The sequence below is a fragment of the Staurois parvus genome, unplaced genomic scaffold, assembly GCF_062004578.1.
Source record: "Staurois parvus isolate SC_StPar_1 unplaced genomic scaffold, SC_StPar_1.0 ptg000894l, whole genome shotgun sequence".
Taxonomy (NCBI): domain Eukaryota; kingdom Metazoa; phylum Chordata; class Amphibia; order Anura; family Ranidae; genus Staurois; species Staurois parvus.
In genome coordinates, this window is record NW_028318690.1 from 2,420,040 (window position 1) to 2,441,695 (window position 21,656).

The 21,656-nt window shown below is 42.9% G+C and overlaps 1 protein-coding gene across 2 annotated transcripts in view; it reads left to right on the forward strand.

The window, feature by feature from the left end:
* Positions 1 to 10,224: 10,224 nt before the first annotated feature.
* The window catches only part of LOC149442367 (uncharacterized), a 302,010-nt gene continuing 290,578 nt past the window's right edge, over positions 10,225 to 21,656 (forward strand). For both annotated transcript variants that reach the window (XR_016307201.1, XM_089656212.1), the window contains exon 1: positions 10,225 to 10,639. Coding sequence is in view for 1 of the 2 variants with exons in the window: in XM_089656212.1 (XP_089512338.1) it covers positions 10,394 to 10,639 (246 nt within the window). In the remaining variant the exon portion in view is untranslated. The remainder of the gene's footprint in view (positions 10,640 to 21,656) is intronic.

Genomic DNA, 21,656 nt, shown 5'->3' on the forward strand with positions numbered 1-21,656 from the left:
CATCAGCATACCAAGATATTTTGGACAATGTCTTGGTATCATGGTATTTCATCATGGTATTTCATGCTCCCAACTTTGTAGGAACAGTTTGGGGATGGCACAAAGCAAGGTCCAGTTCACAAAGCAAGGTCCATTAAGACATGGATGAGTGAGTTTGGGGTGGAGGAACTTGACTGGCCTACACAGAGATCTGACCTCAACCTGATAAAACACCTTTTGGATGAATTAGAGTGGGGACTGCGAGCCAGGCCTTCTTGTCAGACATCAGTGTCTGACCTCACAAATAGGTTTCTGGAAGAATGGTCAAACATTCCCATAGACACACTCCTCAACCTTGTGGACAACCTTCCCAGAAGAGTTGAAGCTGTTATAGTTGCAAAGGGTGGGCCAACTCAATATTGAACCCTATGGACTAAGACTGGGATGCCATTTTTAAGGTTCATGTGCGTGTAAAGGCAAGCATCCCAAAACGTTTGGCAATCTAGCATATTTGAAATCATGTAATTCTGCCCGCAATTGTAGATTGTGCTAAAATAGTGGCAAAACTGCCAATAAATTCTTAACAGGGTTAGCAGATTCACATTTTGTCGTGTATTTTTCCATGCACCAAAACGAGCTACAAACGCACCAAAAGTCTTGCTGAAAAAAGTGTGACACCCCACGTCCAAAAAAGTGTAGGAGCTTCTTTGGTTTGTTTTTCATATGTAGGGCAGCCCATTCAAGTGAATGGGCTGCCCTATGTGCAACCTGTAGAAACCTGTCAAAAACGCAACAAAAAACAGGAGCGGGAATGCGTTTTCCCTCACATGAATGGGGCTTAATAAGTACAATAAATCTAATGGTAGCACAAATCTCTTGTATATCTGTGCTATAATGTGTTACCAAACATGGGCCAGCTTCCCATATAGGTGTCCAAATTCTGTCTTAAAGGATGAATCATCATGGCTGTATCTGGCTCGCCCTAACCTGTTTGCATTATAAATGTGCACCTTCCCTAAACCTGAAACTCTATTCCACCCAAATTTGTTTGAAGCACAAACCACTTATGGATTACTTGCAAATACAACAGGAACTGCAAGGCTGTTCATACTAACTGAAGGACATACAATATTACTAGCAGTGCAAACAGAACACAAGGTTGTGATGTTTGAAACATAGCAGCTGCTCCTACTCACCTCTTTGGAAAATACTTGTTCCCTGGCTCCCATGCTGATCCAATGGCTTCATAATTTCTATGTCACTTACAGCCTAAATTTAGTTAACTGACAAGGGACAGTATTTACATTTGATCAGAAGTGTCCCTTTGGCTGGTGCTGGTTGTCCTAGTTGAAATATTGAAATCTTCCAGCTTCTGCTCCCTCCACCCCCCAAGCTGTAATCTTCCGGTGCTGTGGGGTTTATTACAGCTACTGAACCTGCTATAGGCACTTGTCAAGAGTGTCGACTATGCCCACCCTTTCCATCTTCTTCTTCCATTCATAGAAGCTGTAAGAGGAGGAAGTGGGTAGAAAGGGCAGGTGTAGCTGGCACCCTTGAACAGTGCCTTTGACAGTCCAGTGGCTGTTTTAGGCTAAAAATGTATAGGAGTCAGTGAGCGCTTAAAACATCTGCTAATGCACTAAAAGGCAACCAAATAACCTACAAAACACATATAAAAATAGTAACGTGCAGAGCTTATAAAACCAATGATCCTGTAAATAAGCATGGGATAAACCAAGTGCTCACATAAATAAATGTGCTAAAATCAAATTCAAATAAGTGAAAAATAAGTGTAGTAGTAATATCATCAAAGTGCTTCAGAAATAAATAAATAGTCCTTGTGGAAGTGAGCAGATAAATTAATGTCCATAAATCTGTGACATTGAGTGAAGGTCATGCTATGATCACTTGAATGTAGACCTTCATTCAATGTCACAGTTTTATGGACATTAATTTATCTGCTCACTTCCACAAGGAGTATTTATTTCTGAAGCACTTTGATGATATTACTACTACACGTATTTTTCAATTATTTGATTTTGGCTATATTAGGCTGCTTTCACACCTTGCTTAAAATGCAACAAAATCGCAATAAAAATATTTCCTTTTAAATCCTATGTTGCATTGCGGGCGTAGTACGATTTGATAAATCCGGCACGCTGCATCTTTTGTGCTCTTTTCAAAACCACACCAAAAACACAGCTCACCATTGGAATGAAAAGGAAATGTGTCACATGTCCATGTTTTATAGGTGCATGATGGGAGTCAGGCATCCAGAAAACGCACGGAAATGCATTAATAATGTATATGAGTTTTTGATGCATTTTTTTCACCGAAGCCTGCACAGAACCTTGTGGTGATTTAAAAAAAAAAACAAGTATCTAGCCTTAGGCTTTACATCAGAGCATCTATGCAGAGTAGGCATTCAGATTTGACTCTGACTATCCTATTTTATTCAGCATGTCAATGTTTTCATGTACTGAAGCCAGAGACAGCCAGGCAGCATTTTCATAAGAAGGATAGCAATGGCAGACTGCCTTTTCCTTTTAGCGCAAGCTTCAAGGGTGTCATCCTTGCCCTAGTCTTCTGCCCAATGAGTGTATGGCCACATTGACTTTACGAGCTTAATGCTTGCAAGCAATTGCAGTTTATTGCAAACAATTGAAGGATCTCCTTAAGAAACAAACTTCAAGTGTGAAAAACATCCACTTTAAGTTCCCATTATAGGAACGTAGTCAGGATCAGGGGCAGACTGACAACTCATGGGGCCCCCGGGCAATACGGGATCATGGGGCCCCTGTGATCTCACCCACACCCAAAAAAGCCTATGAAAAAGCCAATGAAAGGTACCAGGGGCATCTCATGGGGCCTCCTACTGACACCGGGCCCTTGGGCAGTGTCCTAGTGCTTGAATGGTCAGTCCACCCCTGGTCCAGATGCGTTCCTGTTGCGTTTCTGTATTCCAGTCCAGTGCGTTTTTGATGCATTCTGGTTAATTTTTTCCCCTCTCTTTTTCTTCATCTTAAATAAGGACATGCGTGTTCCAGTGCATTTTTAATGCATTTTACTGCATTCCAGTACAGTGCAGAAAAAAATGCAACACATTCTACTTTCTTTTATGGAACTGGAATACACTGGAACTGACCGAACTGATGTGAACTATGCCATTGGAAACCATGTAACTTACTATTAATGCGTTTTTGATGCAGAACAAAAAAGCACTGGACTGCATGTGGTGTGAATTGGTAACTCCAGTTTTTGAGGGAAAACAATTAGCTAATAAAAAATAGTAACATATGCAATTGATACATAAGTCATATTGTAAATGAATGTTATAAAAATTACCTTTCCTTTTCAGCACTGTAATTTTCTGTAAAATGCAATGGCTACCTGGAGGCGTTCTGTACATCACCAGTGAAATTTAATTTCCTGCTTGTGTGATTTACGTATTGATTTTCCGAGAAGTCTGCACTAAGATGCAGAGCATCCCCTGCAACAAATTGTCATTTTTTGTGAGATACTTCCAAAGGAAAATCATATTGAAATGGATGCAGACCTTGCTACGTCCCTCATTAGAGCGATGCAGGTGCAGAAGCTAACTCCTGGTTCACATCTGTTTGGTTGTTTGGGCCGCGATTTGCGCAGGCATGGTTGCCAGTATGGTTGCGATTTTCAGTGTGGGCGGCGTGCCATTAGAATTAATGGCACCTGCCTGTGGGTCCCATATTCCTCTGTGTGGGTGGTGTGGCTGCAGGTATTTGTGCAGGTCCCACATCGGCAGGGGAAGGTTTTTTTTTCACAACAAAAGTGTTTACTCTTTAACCGCCTCCCGCCCGCCATATAGTACAATGACGGGCGCAAGGCGGTTCTCTCAATCTGGGAGGATGTCATATGACATCCTCCCATTCTAACCACGCATGCGCGGCTCTGGGAGCGCGCAGTGCGGCGATCGGTGGTGCGCTGTGTCCCTTGGACACATTGGATCACTGATCAACGGAAAAAGCCAAAGAAGTCGGCTTGGTCATGTGATCAGCTGTGTCCAATCACAGCTGATTGCATGTAAATAGGGAAATGCTGGTTATTGGCATTTCTCTCCTCACGAGCTGTCACGCTGACAGCTCGAGAGGAGAGCCGGTAATCGGCATCCCTCAGAGTGTATATGTACACTGATCATCAGGGCACTGATGATCAGTGTGCCCTGATGATCTGTGTAGCCCCAGCAGTGCCACCTGTCAGTGTCCATCAGTGCCAGCTGTCAGTGCTCATCCATGCCACCTGCCAGTATCCATCAGTGCCACATTTCAGTGCCTTCCAGTGCACATCAATGCCACATATCAGTGCCCATCTGAGCTGCCTTTCAGTATCACCCATCAGTGCCAGTCAATGCCACCTATCAATGCCAGTCAGTGCCGCCTACAAGTGCCTCCTTAGTGCCCATCAGTGCAGCCTATCAGTGCCCATCATTGCAGCCTCATTAGCGCACATCAGTGAAGGAGAAAAATCACTTATTTACAAAATTTTATAACAAAAACTAAGAAAAAATGTTTTTTTTTTTCAAAATTTTCAGTGGTTTTTGGTTTGTTTAAGAAAAAATAAAAACTCAGAAGTGATGAAATACCACCAAAATAAATCTCTATCTGTCACAAAAAAAATTATAAAGTGCAACAGCGCTGAAAGCTGGAAATTGGCCTGGGCAGGAGGGGGGTATAAGTGCCCTGTAGGCTAATGGTTAAAGTGGAGTTCCACCTGAAAAAAAAAAAAAAAAGTCAGCAGCTACAAAAACTGTAGCTGCTGAATTTTAAAATACAGCCACTTTCCTGTCCCTTGGTCCAGCGGTATCCTCACCACCACTGGTTTCACCAGCCGTCTTCTCTCCCTGGCACCAGCATCTTCAGTGTGGGCACCTGGCTGTGACAACTTGCAGCTTCACAGCTAGGTGCCCACTGCACATGCGCAAGAAGCACTGCATTTGTGAATGGCCCCGTAGTCTTCTGGGACCTGTCATGTGTCCCAGAAGACTACGGGGAGGGAGGCGATCGCAGCGAATGTGGGAGCGGGTACCTGTAAAATTCGGGTACCTGTCCCCCAAAGGTGCCAATCCTTAATGGGGATCAGGGGACAAAGGCTTAAAGCGGAACTTCTCCTTTTGGGTGGAGCTCCGCTTTAAGGACATGTTTACATTTGTGACAGCCCTTGCCACCCCTCCAAAAAATGATGTGTGGAAGATCACTTTTCAGAGGGGGTTTGACAGGAGGGGAGGAGAAAATATATTATCTCTTCACTGCCTAATTTAACCCTGTAAGTGCGGCGTCAGGGCATGCAGCACAGCCAACTGACTTGCATTGGTTACGTTTGGTATCGGTAATGCCTGCTGAATGCGACATACTGTTTAATGTGTACAGCCCTGAGCAGCTGCATGCCCTGGTTCAGGCCGATGGTTGGGGGGGGGGGGGGGGGGAATCTTTAAAACTGTGCCTCAATTACCAGATTTTACTTCCCCCTAGCCTCACCTGTGAACGAAGCCTAAAACCTACAAAACATTTTGTTTTTAATTACTCCTGACCCTTGTGATCTCAATGACACTGCCACACCCAGCCTGTCTGTCAGCAGATGCATATCTAATTGCAATGTTTAATTACTTTATCACTTCTTGATAATCACTTCTCATTCTTCTCCATACCAACTAAAATGTAATCCTCTCGGTAGGAGTGCTTGCACTGGCTGCTGCATTGAGAGAAAGGTGTAAAGGATGGATTCAAATCCAGATTTCCAGATGTTATACATTCAGCAGTTAGGAAAATCTCATATTTCAGGCACTGGGGTGTATTTAGGTAGCAAGTAGTCTGAGCAGACTGCAAGGCATGAGCAGCTTGGTAATTCAGCATGTACCATCCTGAATTGCTTTGCTTAGTATGGGAAAAAAGACCAACTATAAGAATTGGCACCAGATCTATTTACCAGATTTATTTCTCCAGATGTTATGTGCATTTCTTGTACCCACAGGTGAGCCAAGCCTTCCATTAACACCATTAAAACTCACACAATATTCTCATACCAGCTGTAAGGTTCTGGAATTTAATGTATTCAGTAAACTGACACCACCCATACAAGGAATCATGGGTGTATAAAACACTATTGAAAGGCTCACACATAGCTCCCAACTTTCCCTTATTTTACCATCCCTCTTTTAGAACCAAATTCATCTGCTATTTTGTCTCTTCAGTTGACCCTTTTGTTGGTCTGATGTATAGACCTCTGTTTTGAAAACGTACTATTTAACTACCAAGCGTGTTATACTAGATTAATGGGTCTAAATAAAAACATTTGTTGGACGAATGTCACACACATTTGCACAGGCTGGACAAAATTTCCTGTGGTTTCTGTAATAGAAATAACTCAAATGATCATCAGCTCCATCTAGCGGTCAAAATGCAGTAAATTTTCTCACTGAGGTACTTCAGAAAACTCTACTGCATTCTGGCCACTAGCTGGAGCTGACAATCGTAGGAATGAATCTATTACAGAACATATTGGGAAAATTAACCACTTCCCCGCTGCTCTAAAGTAGAAGTACTGCTACAGGGTGGCAGGGCTGCTCAAAATTATGTATCTATACGTGATTTGCATTTCCGAGTAGAGAGTGCATACCGCAATACCTGCGCTGCCATTGGCGGCTAGGCATGTCAATCACCGGGTCCCGGCAGCAGAATCCCCGCTGGCACCTGGCGATGGCCACGCAAAACTGACAGGGCAGAGACCTGTGTGTAAACAACACAGGTCTCTGCCCTGCCTGCATGGACATGCTGTTTTGTATTTCTCTGCACAGCACACATAGCACAGCAGAGAAATACAAAACAGCATGCCTTGCAATAAAACACAGCACAGCACACAGTTAACCCTTTGATCGCCCAAAAGTGAACCTCTTACTGCCCAGTGTCATTAGTACAGTGTCAGTGCTTTTTATTAGCACTGATCACTGTATTAGTGCCACTGAGGATGTCATTGGCAGTTAGCCAGTTCCCACCCAGTGTCAAAATGCCCGCCGCAGTGCCGCAGTCCTGCTATAAGTCGCTGATCGCTGCCATTACTAGTATAGAAAAAAAAATTCCTGTATATATACACCGCCATTTGTAGACTCTCTAATTTTCAAGTAAACCAATTAATTTACACGTATTGGGATTTTTTCTTTCAGCAAAATACATTTTGACCTAAATTTGATTTTTTTATTGGACATGTTTAATAACAAAAAGTAAAAAATATAGGGTTTTTTTTTTCAAAATTGTCGGTCTTTTTTTTTTTTAGAGCGTAAAAAAAACCCCAAATGCAGAGGCAATCAAACACCACTGAAAGAAAGCTCTATTTGTGGGGAAAAAAGGACGTAAATTCAGTGAATTCAGTGTTGCATGACTGTGCAATTGTCAGTTAAAGAGGAGTTCCAGTTGAAAAAATAAAAGTCAGCAGCTACAAAAACTGTAGCTGCTGACTTTTAAAATACAGACACTACCTGTCCAGTGGTGTCCTCACCACGACTGGTTTAACTGGTTTTCTCCCCAACATCGGCATCTTCATTGTGGGCACCCGGCTGTGACAGCTTGTGGCTTCACAGCCAGGTGCCCACTGCACATGCGAGAGGGACAACTACCGCTTCCAATCGCCGTAGGCCATCGCAGCGGAAGTGGGAGCAGGTACCTGTCAAATTTGGGTACCTGCCCCCCGCTTCCCAAAGGTGCCAATCCTTAATGGGGAGTGGGGGACAAAGCCTTAAAGTGGAACTTCCCCTTTAGAGTGCAGCTCCGCTTTAAAATAATGCAGAGTCGTATCACAAAAAATGGCCTGGTCAGGAAGGGGGGTAAATATTCTGGAGGGCAAGTGGTTAATCTAGCCTGCATGACTGTGTGTGACCTTCTTCCAACAAATGTTTTTAGAAATAGAACCCAAAAACATTTGTCCAACTCCTGAATGATTACATCTTTTATTTTAAAGCTGAACTTCAGGCAGATATGAAAGACACAAAATAATGCCGCTCTGCAGTTACATCTTTAAATGTATTTTGTAAGTAGCGTAAGCACTGAAATTGGACTCGGTATGAGCCTCTTGCAGTCCCTGTAAAGCAGAGTTTAGACTGGAACAGTCAGTTGTGCTCATGTGCTAATAAGGAGCATGCTGATAGGAGCAAAAAGCGGAGTGACAGAGAGATGAGCTCACCAGTCTGCTGCTTCTTCTTTCACTGTTCAGTCACAGGCTAGGGGCGGATATGATACTAAAAGGTTTACTTAACTGCAGCAGATGCAGAGAATAATCAGGTCTTTTGTCTTGGTAGACAGGTGTCATGTACCTGGTAGAAACCGAGCTGATGAGAGAGAGCTTCCTCTACACCTTCTGCCCAATAGCCCTAGAGTTTAAGACAGGGTGTAGCAGGACAAGGAGTGGCGAAGGGGCCTGCAGTAGGGCTCAACACAGTGGGTGTTCAGATGACAGTTTGGTTATTGCTGGGATACTGTGAATGCTTAGACTGCAACTTGTGCAGAATGCTGAAACACAGGGCACAGAAAAAAAGCTAAAAACACAAACATTATCAAAACATCAAGTGTGCATGAGGGATAATGCTCTCCTTGCCCAGCCTGTCCGTTTAGGTGGCCGGCCATGTCTTGGTAGGTTTGCAGTTGTGCCACACACTTTCCATTTTCAGATAATGGACAGAACAGTGCTCTCTGACATGTTCAAAGCTTGGGATATTTTTTAATAACCTAACCCTGATTTAAACGTCTCCACAACTTTATCCCTGACCTGTCTGGTGTGTTCCTGGGCCTTCATGATGCTGTTTGTTTACTAAAGTTCTCTAACAAACCTCTGAGGGCTTCACAGAACATTTGTATTTATACTGAGATTAAATTACAAGGCGGCTGAACACAAATGCACGCCACACTTTTTAGATATTTATTTGTAAAAAAATGTTGAACCATTTATCATTTTTCTTCCACTTCACAATAATGTGCCAGTTTGTGTTGGTCGATCACATAAAATACATTTACATTTTTGGTTGTAACTCACAAAATGTGGAAAATTTCAAGGGGTATGAATACTTTTTCAAGGCACTGTAACTATATAACAATATGCATACCTTAAAGCAGAGTTCCACCCAAAAAGGAAGTTCCGCTTTAAAGACTAGTCCCCCGCTTCCCATTAAGGATTGGCACCTTTGGGGTGCGGGTACCCGAATTTGACAGGTACCTGCTCCCACTTCCGCTGCGATCGCCTAGGTGATCGGAAACGGACGTTGTCCTCCTACTCTCCCTCCCCAAAGTCTTGTGGGACACATGACAAGTCCCAGAAGATGACGGGGCCATTCATGAAGCGCAGCGCTACTCATGCATGTGCAGTGGGCACCTGGCTGTGAAGCCGCAAGCTGTCACAGTTGGGTGCCCACATTGAAGATGCCGGAACCTGGAATACAGGAGGGCCGGTGAAACGGGCTGCAGCGGGGGCAACACGGGATCGTGGGACAGGCAAGTGGCTGTTTTTTTTAAAAGTCAGCAGCTACAGTTTTTGTAGCTGCTGACTTTTATTTTTTTACAGAGTGAGTGGAACTCCGCTTTAACTTTGGTTCTAAGGTTGGTTTTCAGTGTATCCGTACCACAACCTTCTCACTGCACACCAGCAGCTGTGTTCTAAAGCAGTTGCTGATGTAAACAGACTCTAAGTCTGGGTTCACACCTATGCAGGTTGCGTTTGAGCTGTTTCGCGTTGTGTTTTTGCATCTGCATGTTTGCAGCATTTTTGATGAGTTTTGCGGGTTTTTTTAATTTTTCTTGTTGCTAGGCAGATTTAAAATCCGAAATGCATCAAACGCTGCAAAACGCATTAATAAAGGAAGCAAAAATGCACTACATGCTTTTCTGCAGCATTTCCACTGAAGTTTAAAGTCTCAACTTTTTGCGTTCAATAAAGTCCCTGACCCTTTCCAAAAAACGCACATGGTGAAAACGCAGAGATGAGAACATGTCCCATAGGAAATCATGTTAAATGGACTATAGTGCGTTTCTGCAAAATGCTGTGGAAAACACTTAGGTGTGATCCTAGGGTTAGAGGGATACAGACAGCAATAAAAACCTGACAGAGCTTCTAACCCTTCCCCTGACTGCACAATACTAAACAGAACATTTTGGGCTGGATTCCAGCTTTAATTCCTTGTTGCCAACTGCATCCTCTGCAACACAGAGATTTCTGTTAAATCCAGTAAATCCTTCTGCTAATATGGGGTTAAATTTCTTGCAAACAAGAGATTAGATCTCACGTGTAGCTGAGCCCAAACTCTTCCTGGCCATTGGTGCACTTTCTCCACTTGGCTCCATGCAGTCAATACACCTTTCCGTCATGCAGAGAACAATGCTGCTGATCTGACATATACACACACATGGATTGTGGGGAAAGAATGACATTAATGTTTCCTATTTCCTCCCATCCAGCAGCCTGGGAAGCAGCAAGCCCCATCCAGCACAGTGGACGATTCCAGAGCCAGTCTAATAAAGAGGGAGGAGGCTCCTGTGATTGGCCAGGGGATTCTGATGGCTTCAATGAAGTCAGAGCATACAGACAACAGCAGAATAATACAGCAGCATGTTGTGTGCCCACAGCAAGGACACTGCATTCTGTGTGCGAGGTAAGTTTCCATCCTTGTAACTTGCCTATTGTTAGAGGTCTGCAGAGCCTCAGTGACAGCTGCTGAGCCTGCACTCTGCAATGTGAGCACCAGGCCACTGCAGCCATAGCTTGGATGCTTTATTATCTTACTTTATTAGAAATGAAAAAAAAAAAACAAATCCTTAGTGTGCTGCATGCATTATTATTCAGGATTTATATGCATGTGCCTCTGTGATCTGTTATTACAGCATTGCTGATGCTAGGATAAAGTCCCCGCAATGTTTAAAAACCTTGCAATCCATAGTATAAATATTGGTGTTCTCTTTGTCAATGTTGTAGTTCTTCTGTGATCTTTATAGGATGCTCCTATACTTCTGCTCAGCACACGTTGCAAGCATATGAATGAGTGCTTACTGGTACTGCAGATAAACAGTTACTAAGTCAGCAGTGCATGGACTGCAATGGAGGCAAGAATATATGGCAAGCTATTTTCCTTCTATTTAGTCCCTGTGTTTTATTGATATGCACAGACCATCCTCTTGCTCCTCTCTATCATGCTTTTCATCACTTAATAGAATTGTCTATTTAACTGCTTAGAAAAATGTATCTGACAGGCGCCAGGAGTTGAGTAATGATCTTTTTTGGCCATGTGTGCGATGATTCGATGTAATTGTATTGTAGTGTAGGCTGTATCCCATTGATCTCCGGCCACCACTGTTCTATTTTGCAGACCTGGACTTCTTATTGTGTTCTTCAGCCACAAACTGCAATATTACCAGTGATATAAAAGCATTCCCACTGCTGCTCAGCGCATTTTAATGGTTTCAGTTATTACTTATATATTTGCAATGTATTCAGATGGCGTGTCTGTGCTTTGGGCATTACTCTTTTATAATTGTAAATATTTATTATGTGAATTATGTATTTGTGTTGCTGTCGGTTTGCCTCCTGTATGTAACACAGTCATTTTCAGCGTGTGCAGCACGATTGCTCAAAATAGAATTTAAATAAAACACGAGCTGCATCTGTCTAATGATTACATCCTGTAACTTCAGCTCAGTGATAATTCTGTTTCATTTTGTCCTGTATTTATCTACATTAAACCTGGTATACACGTTTTTTCATTTGAGATAATTGCGTTAGAATGTTCAGCCAGATGTGTAATATTTATTAGCAGTACAGTGACTTTTTTTAAAAGACTGATTAAAAAGCAGAATGTTTAAAGGGGACTTGCAATCACTAAATACAGTCTTTTCACCTTTTTACCTACTTCTTGGCAGTGGTAGAATGGATAATATATACCCCAATGCCCACCATTCTCCAAAAACTACGGATTTGGGCCCATCCCATATAATACACTGTAGGGATGATTGACAGGACAATTTATCCAGTTATATTTAGTAGAAGAAAATGCCTATTGTACTATGGGAACCGGCTTCATTTGGCCCTCATTCTACATATTGAGCTACATTATACGGTTAAAGTATGTGGACACTCCTTCACATTAAAAGTTCAGGTGTTTTCAGGGATGGGTACTATTAATACTACAACATACAATATGAAGATACTGGGAAGTATAGATGAGCTATAATGACATAGTAAAACAAACATACACACACTTTAAATGCTTTAATGGTCAAAAATTGGCCACAGGTTTTATTTAATGGATGACCAAAAATTTACTGTAACAAACATTAAATAACCAATTTAGATAAATGGGGTAACCTTAAGCTAGCCACAGACTGTTTTCAGCCAGTTTAGCAGATTGTATAGGCAGGCTGAATGTACCCAAGTTGATCGATCAATCAGCTTGGGTACAACCAGCCTGTCCAATCTTACATGTGATTGCTAGTGGCTATTATAGTCCCTAGCAGTAATTACTGTGCTCTCCCGGTGGGGATGGCTCCCCCTGCCCCTTCCCCTGCTGGGACAACACAATGGTTCCATGGGAGAGATTCACCCATCAACACTGACCACGGTTGCAGGAAATAAAATTGCTCCGTCTATGGCCAGCTTTAAAGGCACATGTCAAACAGAAAAAATGTCTGTAAATCAAATTATAACGTCCACCCAGACTAGACGACTGACCCCCACTAAACCATGCTAAGACTTGAAATACAAAAAACGGGGAGGGTGGATGGGTAAGAGCCGTGGTGCAGTTCAGGCAGTCGACTGAATGGGAATAGCCATGGGATTTTTTTAGTTGGTGGCACTCAGGTACAAAGCCCACCAAAATCACTCAATGTGTAAGCTACTGTTAGGCAAGAAGGAGGCTGCATACAACAAGAACATCCTGAAATAGAAGGGGGGGAGGTGTCACAGAGCTCTTTGTACTATCCTATGGTAGTCCCGCTGAGCACTAGGGACCCAGTCATTCTGCAGTATACGGTTCTAGACAATTAAGTGCTTACAACCTTGTGGCAACAGCTTGGAGAATATACCTGTTTCTGGCATGATTGTGCTCCTGTGCCCAAAGCCAGCTGCATAAAGACATGGTTTGGTGGGGAGAAACTTAAGTGGCTTGTGCATCTGGACACCTTTTGGGCTGAATTGGAACATTAACTGCAAGCCAGATCTGCAACACCAGTGCCTGACCTCACAAATGCTCTTTTGGGTTAATGGGGACATATTCCCAGGCATACCTTGAAAGATTTTGCAGAACCATGGAGGCCATTATAGCCACAAGGCCAACTTCTTACAAATGTCCATGGTTTTGGAATGGGATTTCCAACCAGCTCATAGATCTGATTGTGTGAGTGATCTTACTCAAGCACTTAAAGTGACATTGTAACTCCTGTAACAATTGTACCCAACCATTGTGCTGCTGAAATAAAACAGGAATATGCACCAGTATAATACAAATAATTTGAAATGTTCACTCCTAAATATCACCATTAGCATTGGCCTGCATAAATGGTCATTTTCCCAAAAGGACACACAAGAACCCTGAAACCTGGGTTGTCCTCTTTTGCAAATTTTGACTAGCTTCTTTCACCTCGTGCACTTGTGTGATTGGCCATAACTGTGATCGGTGCTGTCACGATCGCGGCATCAGACCCCAGACCTTCTCACCAAACTCAAGACCGAAGGACTGGCCGAACTAAATACCACGCCCAGCCGCATCCTGCACAAAGATTTTCCAGCTACTGGACCACAATCTATGTACCTGCGACCTGAGCGATTGTTACTGGGTCAGGTTAATTACGCAATTAACCCCTTCACACTGCCACCACCTCCCTTTTTGATCAGAGAAAGAGGAAACCCGCAATATCGCTATAACACTATAATAATTGAAATAATCGTCCGCATAACCCGGTCATTGACACAGGCCGGTTATACAAAGAGTTAGACAAACAGTAGCGTCTCTTTATAGGCAGGGATTCGTAAATTGCAATTAAGAGTTTTAGAAACAGTTCAACACTTTCTGAAAGATTTATTACTAAAAGGGTCAAACAGCTGCAATAAAAATATTTACAGAGAAGATGTAGCTAAGATATATATATATATATATATATATATATATATATACATACATACATATACAGGCAACAGCATAGCACAGCAAAGAGATAACAGAGAGAAGTTAAAGGGTTAAGTTACTTGCCAGTAAGCCTTTGATATAAGCAGATCCAAGTTTTTTAGAGCAGAATGGTTCTTTGATCTCCCGCTGTTACGATGGAAAAATGGGAGATGTCTTCAATTCTACCTTCCTTAGGCTTGACAGCCTGTTTTAAAGTTTCCCAGCAGGGGTTGGTTCTGAAGTAACAAACCAATCCCTTGTGCAGGGAGGGGTCGGCAGGCGAGACCCTAAACTGGGGCCAACATCTTTCATAATTCATATTATGTTCCATAACGTTCCAGCTGCACAAGAGACAGTCTACCTGCAGGTATTTTATTATGCAGATAAGCCTGAGGATTATTTAGATATGAATTATAAAATTATATGTGGCGCAGTTTGCGAGTTCTATGTTCCGGCTTCCCTGATGGCCCGAGATAAATGAGTGACCCATCAAACTGTTCGTCTGCTCATTGGCCATCTGACGAGGGGTCCGGTTTTTATGTAGGTCTCTCATATTCCAAGATATGAGACATAGGGGAAAAATTGATTTGAGAAGTGTTCATCTAATTCTGTCACCTATGCTGTGCTAGGTTCATCAGGTCAGCATTTCTTTCAACTTCTGGGAAGTTATCTGTTTTATAATGTGTGAAACTACACAGGTTCTCAGGACAGTGGGACTCCAGCTCTCTTGGGAAAGCTGGCCTTATATTGCCTAGGTGATAAAGGTTACAGCTTCACAGACCACTCGGAACCTAGCTTGGCCGCCCAGTGACCCATAAACAGTACACACACTGGCCAAAATGTCCCTCTCAGTGAGAGGGAAGGGTAGGAGAGAAATGGGTACCCTTAGCAAGATGGAGTCTGAAACCAAAATGGTTGAACCGCGTCCATCCCGGATGCGCGCGTTTGCGACATGTGCGTTCACAGTCCAGTAGTGAGGTGCAAGAGAGGGCGGTCTGAGCTGCCAACCATAAGAGTGGGTCGAAATATGAATAACAGACCACTAGACCTTTGAGCTCCCAGGAAAATTCTCTAGGTCAGTGTTTGTTAACCATTTTTGAGTCATGGACCTCTTTTAAAATCTGATGAAAGCTATGGACCCCCTCCCCAGAAATATTCACATAAACACAACTTTACATGCAATAAATATATGTACTTTGCTTTATTGACATTTGATTGCCTTGTACATATGACATACACAAAGCTTGAATAAAGAAAACAATCTTTAAAAAAAACCCCCAAAAAACTACTTTTTTTTACTTTGAAATACAATAATCAAATTAAACAAAGCTGTTTTAATGATGCTACTACTACTAGAAAATGAGAATTCGCAATTGCTAGTAAGTACAAAAATTGGAGCTCCACAGTGGCCCAGCCCAATCAACCCATGGGTCTGGAAAGGCCTGCAGCTCTGAATCCCTAGTAGTTAGCAATGTGCTTTCTAATGTGCATTGCAATTCAAACTTTCAAAGTCAGTGGAGCACAATAGAAATAAATGTGGTATGCAGGCAAGAAAAAACAAAAAATGCGAGGAGAGCCTAGAAAGTGAAATGTCAAATTGACACCACCAGCTTTGCTCTAAACAAATGCTACATTAATTACAGAGACCTCCTTGAACCACTGCAGGCTCAATACCGCAACGTACATTTTATAAATGGGCTGAAAAATGGCAGCCACTGTATTGAGAAATTAATGTGCATTAACGAGAGTAGATAAAGAAAGATATCTCCTATTTGTTATAAATTGACTGCCTTGGCAAGATGGATTCTGATTGATACGTTTTTAGACTATGCCTTTGGATTAATGCTTATCCTTGCACTTCTTATATTGAATACATCTAGTGTGTTTATACAGTTTACTCTAAATGATAGCAACAATTTGCCATTTACACTCATTTTGTTATACAAGTTACCTAGTTCTGATAACCCTGTAAACATTTGCTAATCTTCCAATACTTTGTGAGCTCTTTATAGTTCCAAAGGAATGACTTGTATGAATTGTTATCCAAATGTTTTGTGTGGGCTGCAGTCTGTGCTGCAAGGTTGGGTTTAATGAAAACTCCAGCCTGACATTTTTGTAACTTCGCTGTAGGTACCATTTAATGTAATTGAATTGAATTAAGGAGCACATTTCTATTGAACAACACATTTTGGCCTTATAAAAGCTCTATTTTTCTGCCTAATGCTTTACTGTGGCCATGGCAACTACACATATATACAGCCTTTCTGAATATCTGTTCTATAAGTAAAATGGAGGGAAGCTAGAGCTGAGGCTGATTGAGCTGTTATCAAATAAATGTTAGTATAATACAATGTTTTAATAGATCTTGGAAGTAATATCCCACATTTAGATCTTACTGTGTTTTTGTGTGACCTTTTTATAAACAAAATTTTACTTTGAGAAGTTTTCATGTAAAATTGTTAATGTTTTCCATATACAAATTGATTTTGTTACATGTTTCGTGTGAAGACATGCCATTTAAAAGTAATCATATATGAATGCCTAATAAAAAAAAAAAGTAACCTAGATAAGGATTTTCCAGCTTTTTAGAGCAATATCAAAGTGTAAATGTTTTTAAGCCATACAGTGAAGGAAATAAGTATTTGATCCCCTGCTGATTTTGAATGTTTGCCCACTCACAAAAAAATATTCAGTCTAAAAATCGAATGGTAGGTGTATTGTAACACAGAGACAGAATAGCAACAAAAAATTCAAAAGAAATGCATGTCTAACAAATTATGCACTGATTTGCATGTTGATGATGGAAATAAGTATTTGATCCCCTATCATTCAGCAGGAATTCTGGCTACCAGGTGTCTTTCATACAGGCAACAAGCTGCGATTAGAAGCAGTCTCTTAAAGGGAGTGCTGCTAATCTCATTTTGTTACCTGTATAAAAGACACCTGTCCACAGGAGCAATCAATCAGATTCCAAACTCTCCACCATGGCAAAGACCAAAGAGCTATCCAAGGATGTCAGGGACAAGATTGTAGACCTACACAAGGCTGGACTGGGCTACCAAACTATCGCCAAGCAGCTTGGTGAGAAGGTGACAACAGCTGGTGCAATCATTCGCAAATGGAAGAAACACAAAACTGTCAGTCTCCTAGGTCTGGTGCACCATGCAAGATCTCCCCTTGTGGAGTGTCAATGATCATGAGAACAGTGAGGAATCATCCCAGAACTACACGTGAGGATCTTGTCAATGATCTCCAGGCAGCTGGGACCACAGTCACCAAGAAAACAATTGGTAACACACTACGCCAACAAGGATTGAAATCCTGCAGTGCCCACAAGGTCCCTCTGCTCAAGAAAGCACATGTCCAGGCCCGTCTGATGTTTGCCACTGAACATCTGAATGATGCAGACGAGGACTGGTTGAAAGTGTTGTGGTCAGATGAGACCAAAATGGAGCTCTTTGGCATCAACTCAACTCGCCGTGTTTGGAGGAGGAGGAATGCTGCCTATGACCCCAAGAACACCATCCCAGCTGTCAAACATGGTGGTGGAAACATTCTGCTTTGGGGGTGTTTTTCTGCTAAAGGGACAGGACAACCGCATGAAAGGGATGATGGACGGGGCAATGTACCATCAAATCTTGGGTGAGAACCTTGTTCCCTCAGCAGAGCATTGAAAATGGGTCGTGGATGGGTGTTCCAGCATGACAATCACCCAAAACACGGCCAAGGCAACAAAGGTGTGGCTCAAGAAGAAGCACATTAAGGTCCTGGAGTGGCCTAGCCAGTTCCAGACCTTAATCAGATTGAAAATCTGTAGAGGGAGCTGAAAGTTCGAGTTGCCAAATGTCAGCCACCAAACCTTAATGACTTGGAGAGCATCTGCCAAGAGAAGTGGGCCAAAATCCCTCCTGAGATGTGTGCAAACCTGGTGGCCAACTACAGGAAACGTCTGACCTCTGTGATTTGCCACCAAGTGCTAAGTCATGTTTTGTGAAGGGGATCAAATACTTATTTCACACATGAACATGCAAATCGGTGCATGATTTGCTGGACAAGCATTTCTTTTGAATTTTGTTGTTGCTATCCTGTCTCTTAGTCTTACAATACACCTACCATTCGATTTATTTATTTATTTATTTTCTAGACTGATCATTTCTTTGTGAGTGGGCAAACATTCAAAATCAGCAGGGGATCAAATACTTATTTCCTTCACTGTATTACCTAGCACTGGACAGAAATGTTATCCAAACACACAAATGCAGGTGTGAAAAGACCAGTGCAATGGACATCCAAGCGATTATTCCAGACTACTATTTTATACAAAACCAGATTAGACAGGTTTATGCTCCATGCAGAGTAGCGGTTTTTCTTTTTTTTTAAGCAAAAAAAATGCTGGATAAAAAACGCTGGTAATGGTGTTTTTTAGTAGTGATTCAAGAGTGTTGGCATTTTAGTAGCATTTTTACAGTACTTGTAGAGCAGTGGTTCTCAACCTTTCTAATGCCGCAACCCCTTAATACAGTTCCTCATGTTGTGGTGACCCCCAACCATAAAATTATTTTCGTTGCTACTTCATAACTGTAATTTTGCAGTGGGAGGAGTAGTGCCACGTCATTGGTGTCAGTGGGAGGAATAGTGCCCCATCATTGGTATCAGTGGTAGGAATAGTGCCCCATCATTGGTGTCAGTGGGAGGAGTAGTGCCACGTTATTGGTGTCAGTGGGAGGAATAGTGCCCCATCATTGGTATCAGTGGTAGGAATAGTGCCCCATCATTGGTGTCAGTGGTAGGAATAGTGCCCCATCATTGGTGTCAGTGGGAGGAATAGTGCCCCATCATAGGTGTCAGTGGGAGGAATAGTGCCCCATCATTGGTGTCAGTGGGAGGAATAGTGCCCCATCACTGGTGTCAGTGGGAGGAATAGTGCCCCATCACTGGTGTCAGTGGGAGGAATAGTGCCCCATCACTGGTGTCAGTGGGAGGAATAGTGCCCCATCACTGATGTCAGTGGGAGGAAAAGTGTCCCCATCACTGGTGTCAGTGGGAGGAATAGTGCCCCCATCACTGGTGTCAGTGGGAGGAATAGTGCCCCCATCACTGGTGTCAGTGGGAGGAATAGTGCCCCCATCACTGGTGTCAGTGGGAGGAATAGTGCCCCCATCACTGGTGTCAGTGGGAGGAATAGTGCCCCCATCACTGGTGTCAGTGGGAGGAATAGTGCCCCCATCACTGGTGTCAGTGGGAGGAATAGTGCCCCCATCATTGGTGTCAGTGGGAGGAATAGTGCCCCCATCATTGGTGTCAGTGGGAGGAATAGTGCCCCCATCATTGGTGTCAGTGGGAGGAATAGTGCCCCCATCATTGGTGTCAGTGAGAGGAATAGTGCCCCATCGTTGGTGTCAGTGGGAGGAATAGTGCCCCATCGTTGGTGTCAGTGGGAAGTATAGTGCCCCATCGTTGGTATCAGTGAGAGGAATAGTGCCCCATCGTTGGTATCAGTGGGGGGAGGAATAGTGCCCCATCGTTGGTGTCAGTGGGGGGAGGAATAGTGCCCCATCGTTGGTGTCAGTGGGGGGAGGAATAGTGCCCCATCGTTGGTGTCAGTGGGGGGAGGAATAGTGCCCCATCGTTGGTATTAGTGACACCAATGATGGGGCACTATTCCTCCCACTGACACCAATGATACTTACCTTGCTGACCCCTGCTCCAGCCTGGGCTCGCTCGCTCGCTCCCTCTCCCATGGTACAGACACTTACCGGTCAGATGTCTTCCTTCTCTGGCCACTCTCCTCCTCTTCACTCGCTCGATCTTCGTGGTGCCGCTCGGCTCCTCCTTTCCAAGCTCCACCTCCTCGCCGGTGATTGGCCGCCTGTGTGCCTCTCCTGAGCTACAGTTCCGGCGGCCAATCACCAACGAGGAAGGATTGATCCCGGGGGTGTGTCCAGATGACAGGGACGGCATGTCATCCCGCCCACACCTGGAGACGGATCAAGGAGCGGTGTCTCGGTTCCTAAGGCCATCGGAAATATGTGTTTTCCGATGGTCTTAGGCGACCCCTGGGAAAGTGTAGTTCGACCCCCAAAGGGGTCGCGACCCCCAGGTTGAGAACCGCTGTTGTAGAGGAAGAGGTAAAAAAAGCTGTTAGAAGCGTTTAGAAATGTTGTTTAGCTTTTTTTTTTTTTTTTTTTTTTTTTCTGTTGGAAAAATGCTCCAAAAAGTAAGTTCCACAAAAACAATTTTTTCTGCTCCTAGACGCTGAAGCTAAAAAATGGCTAATAGCCTAAAGTAGTGTGCATGGACACATAGGATAACACTATTTAGCTTCTAGATGCAGAATAAAATGCTAATAACAGCTTTAAAAACTACGTTCACCTTTTTGACAAAAATAATAAATGCACATTTTTTTTGCAGGTAAAAAATGTGCATATTATTTTTTTTGTCTGGGGGAGCCTGGAAACCATTGCACAAGGGATCAGTAGATTGCAGGTCTACCGCAGACCTGTCAGAATATCTTCTTGCCGTACGGGATGTACGAGCACGCAGGTATTTTGACAAGAAGCTTCAATGAACTACCAACACGCTCCACAGCACCTTGGTAGTTCATTGAAAACTACAAGCCAGCAGCCACTATGGCTACCGGAACTTGTAGGCACTCATTCACAGAACTCTGAATGAGCGACACGGCCGTGTGGGCAGAGCCCCACATAGCTGCTTTGTTTTCAAATCTGACAGTACAGGGAATTCTCCCCGTATTATCTGTCAAAGGGAGGGGGTGATGGGCACGGCTGCAGCTATGGGAACATGTTACATGTTCCACCCTAAAAATGGGTGGAACATGTAACATGTTCCCAAAGGTGAATTTATCCTTTAAAAAAATCACTAGTGTGCATGGAGCCTTAGAGTGACCACAGCATCTAAAGACACGTTGATCAAGCTAACTTTCTTAAAGCCAGAACAGCATTAGCTACCATGGTTCAAAATTTTCTAACAGGGTTCAGATGAAGAAAAAAGAGCCAGAGGGTTGTTAGCAGAAGAGAGCCTTCATGGGGAATCTTCTAACCCATTTTAACTTTAACATGACTGTAATAATTTGGTACAGGCCACATAATACTGAAGCTTTACAGTAGAATACTTGATTAAAATGTTGTACATTTTTTTCATTAGTTGACTAAATTCCTTCAGTAATCATCAAGTTCCATAGGGGTCTTGCTATGTAGGTCAAAGTAGACTTTTTCCCTTGCACGCCTACAGTCTTCAATTCTGCCTTCTGAAATTCTTAGTCTTCCCAAGGCCAACTGGGGGATATAAACCCACCAGAGTGTTCTTATCCTCCGATCATAGAGCCAGCCAACAATGCTGTAAAGAAATCCATATGGTCCTTACCTGTAGTTTAAAACCATAGTTAAGGGTAGGGATGTAAACTTGTCATTTATTGTAATAAAGGTGTTTTTTAAATACAAAATGTATTGTAAAGGAAAAATTCACCTTTTGTAACATGTTACACCAATATTCAGGG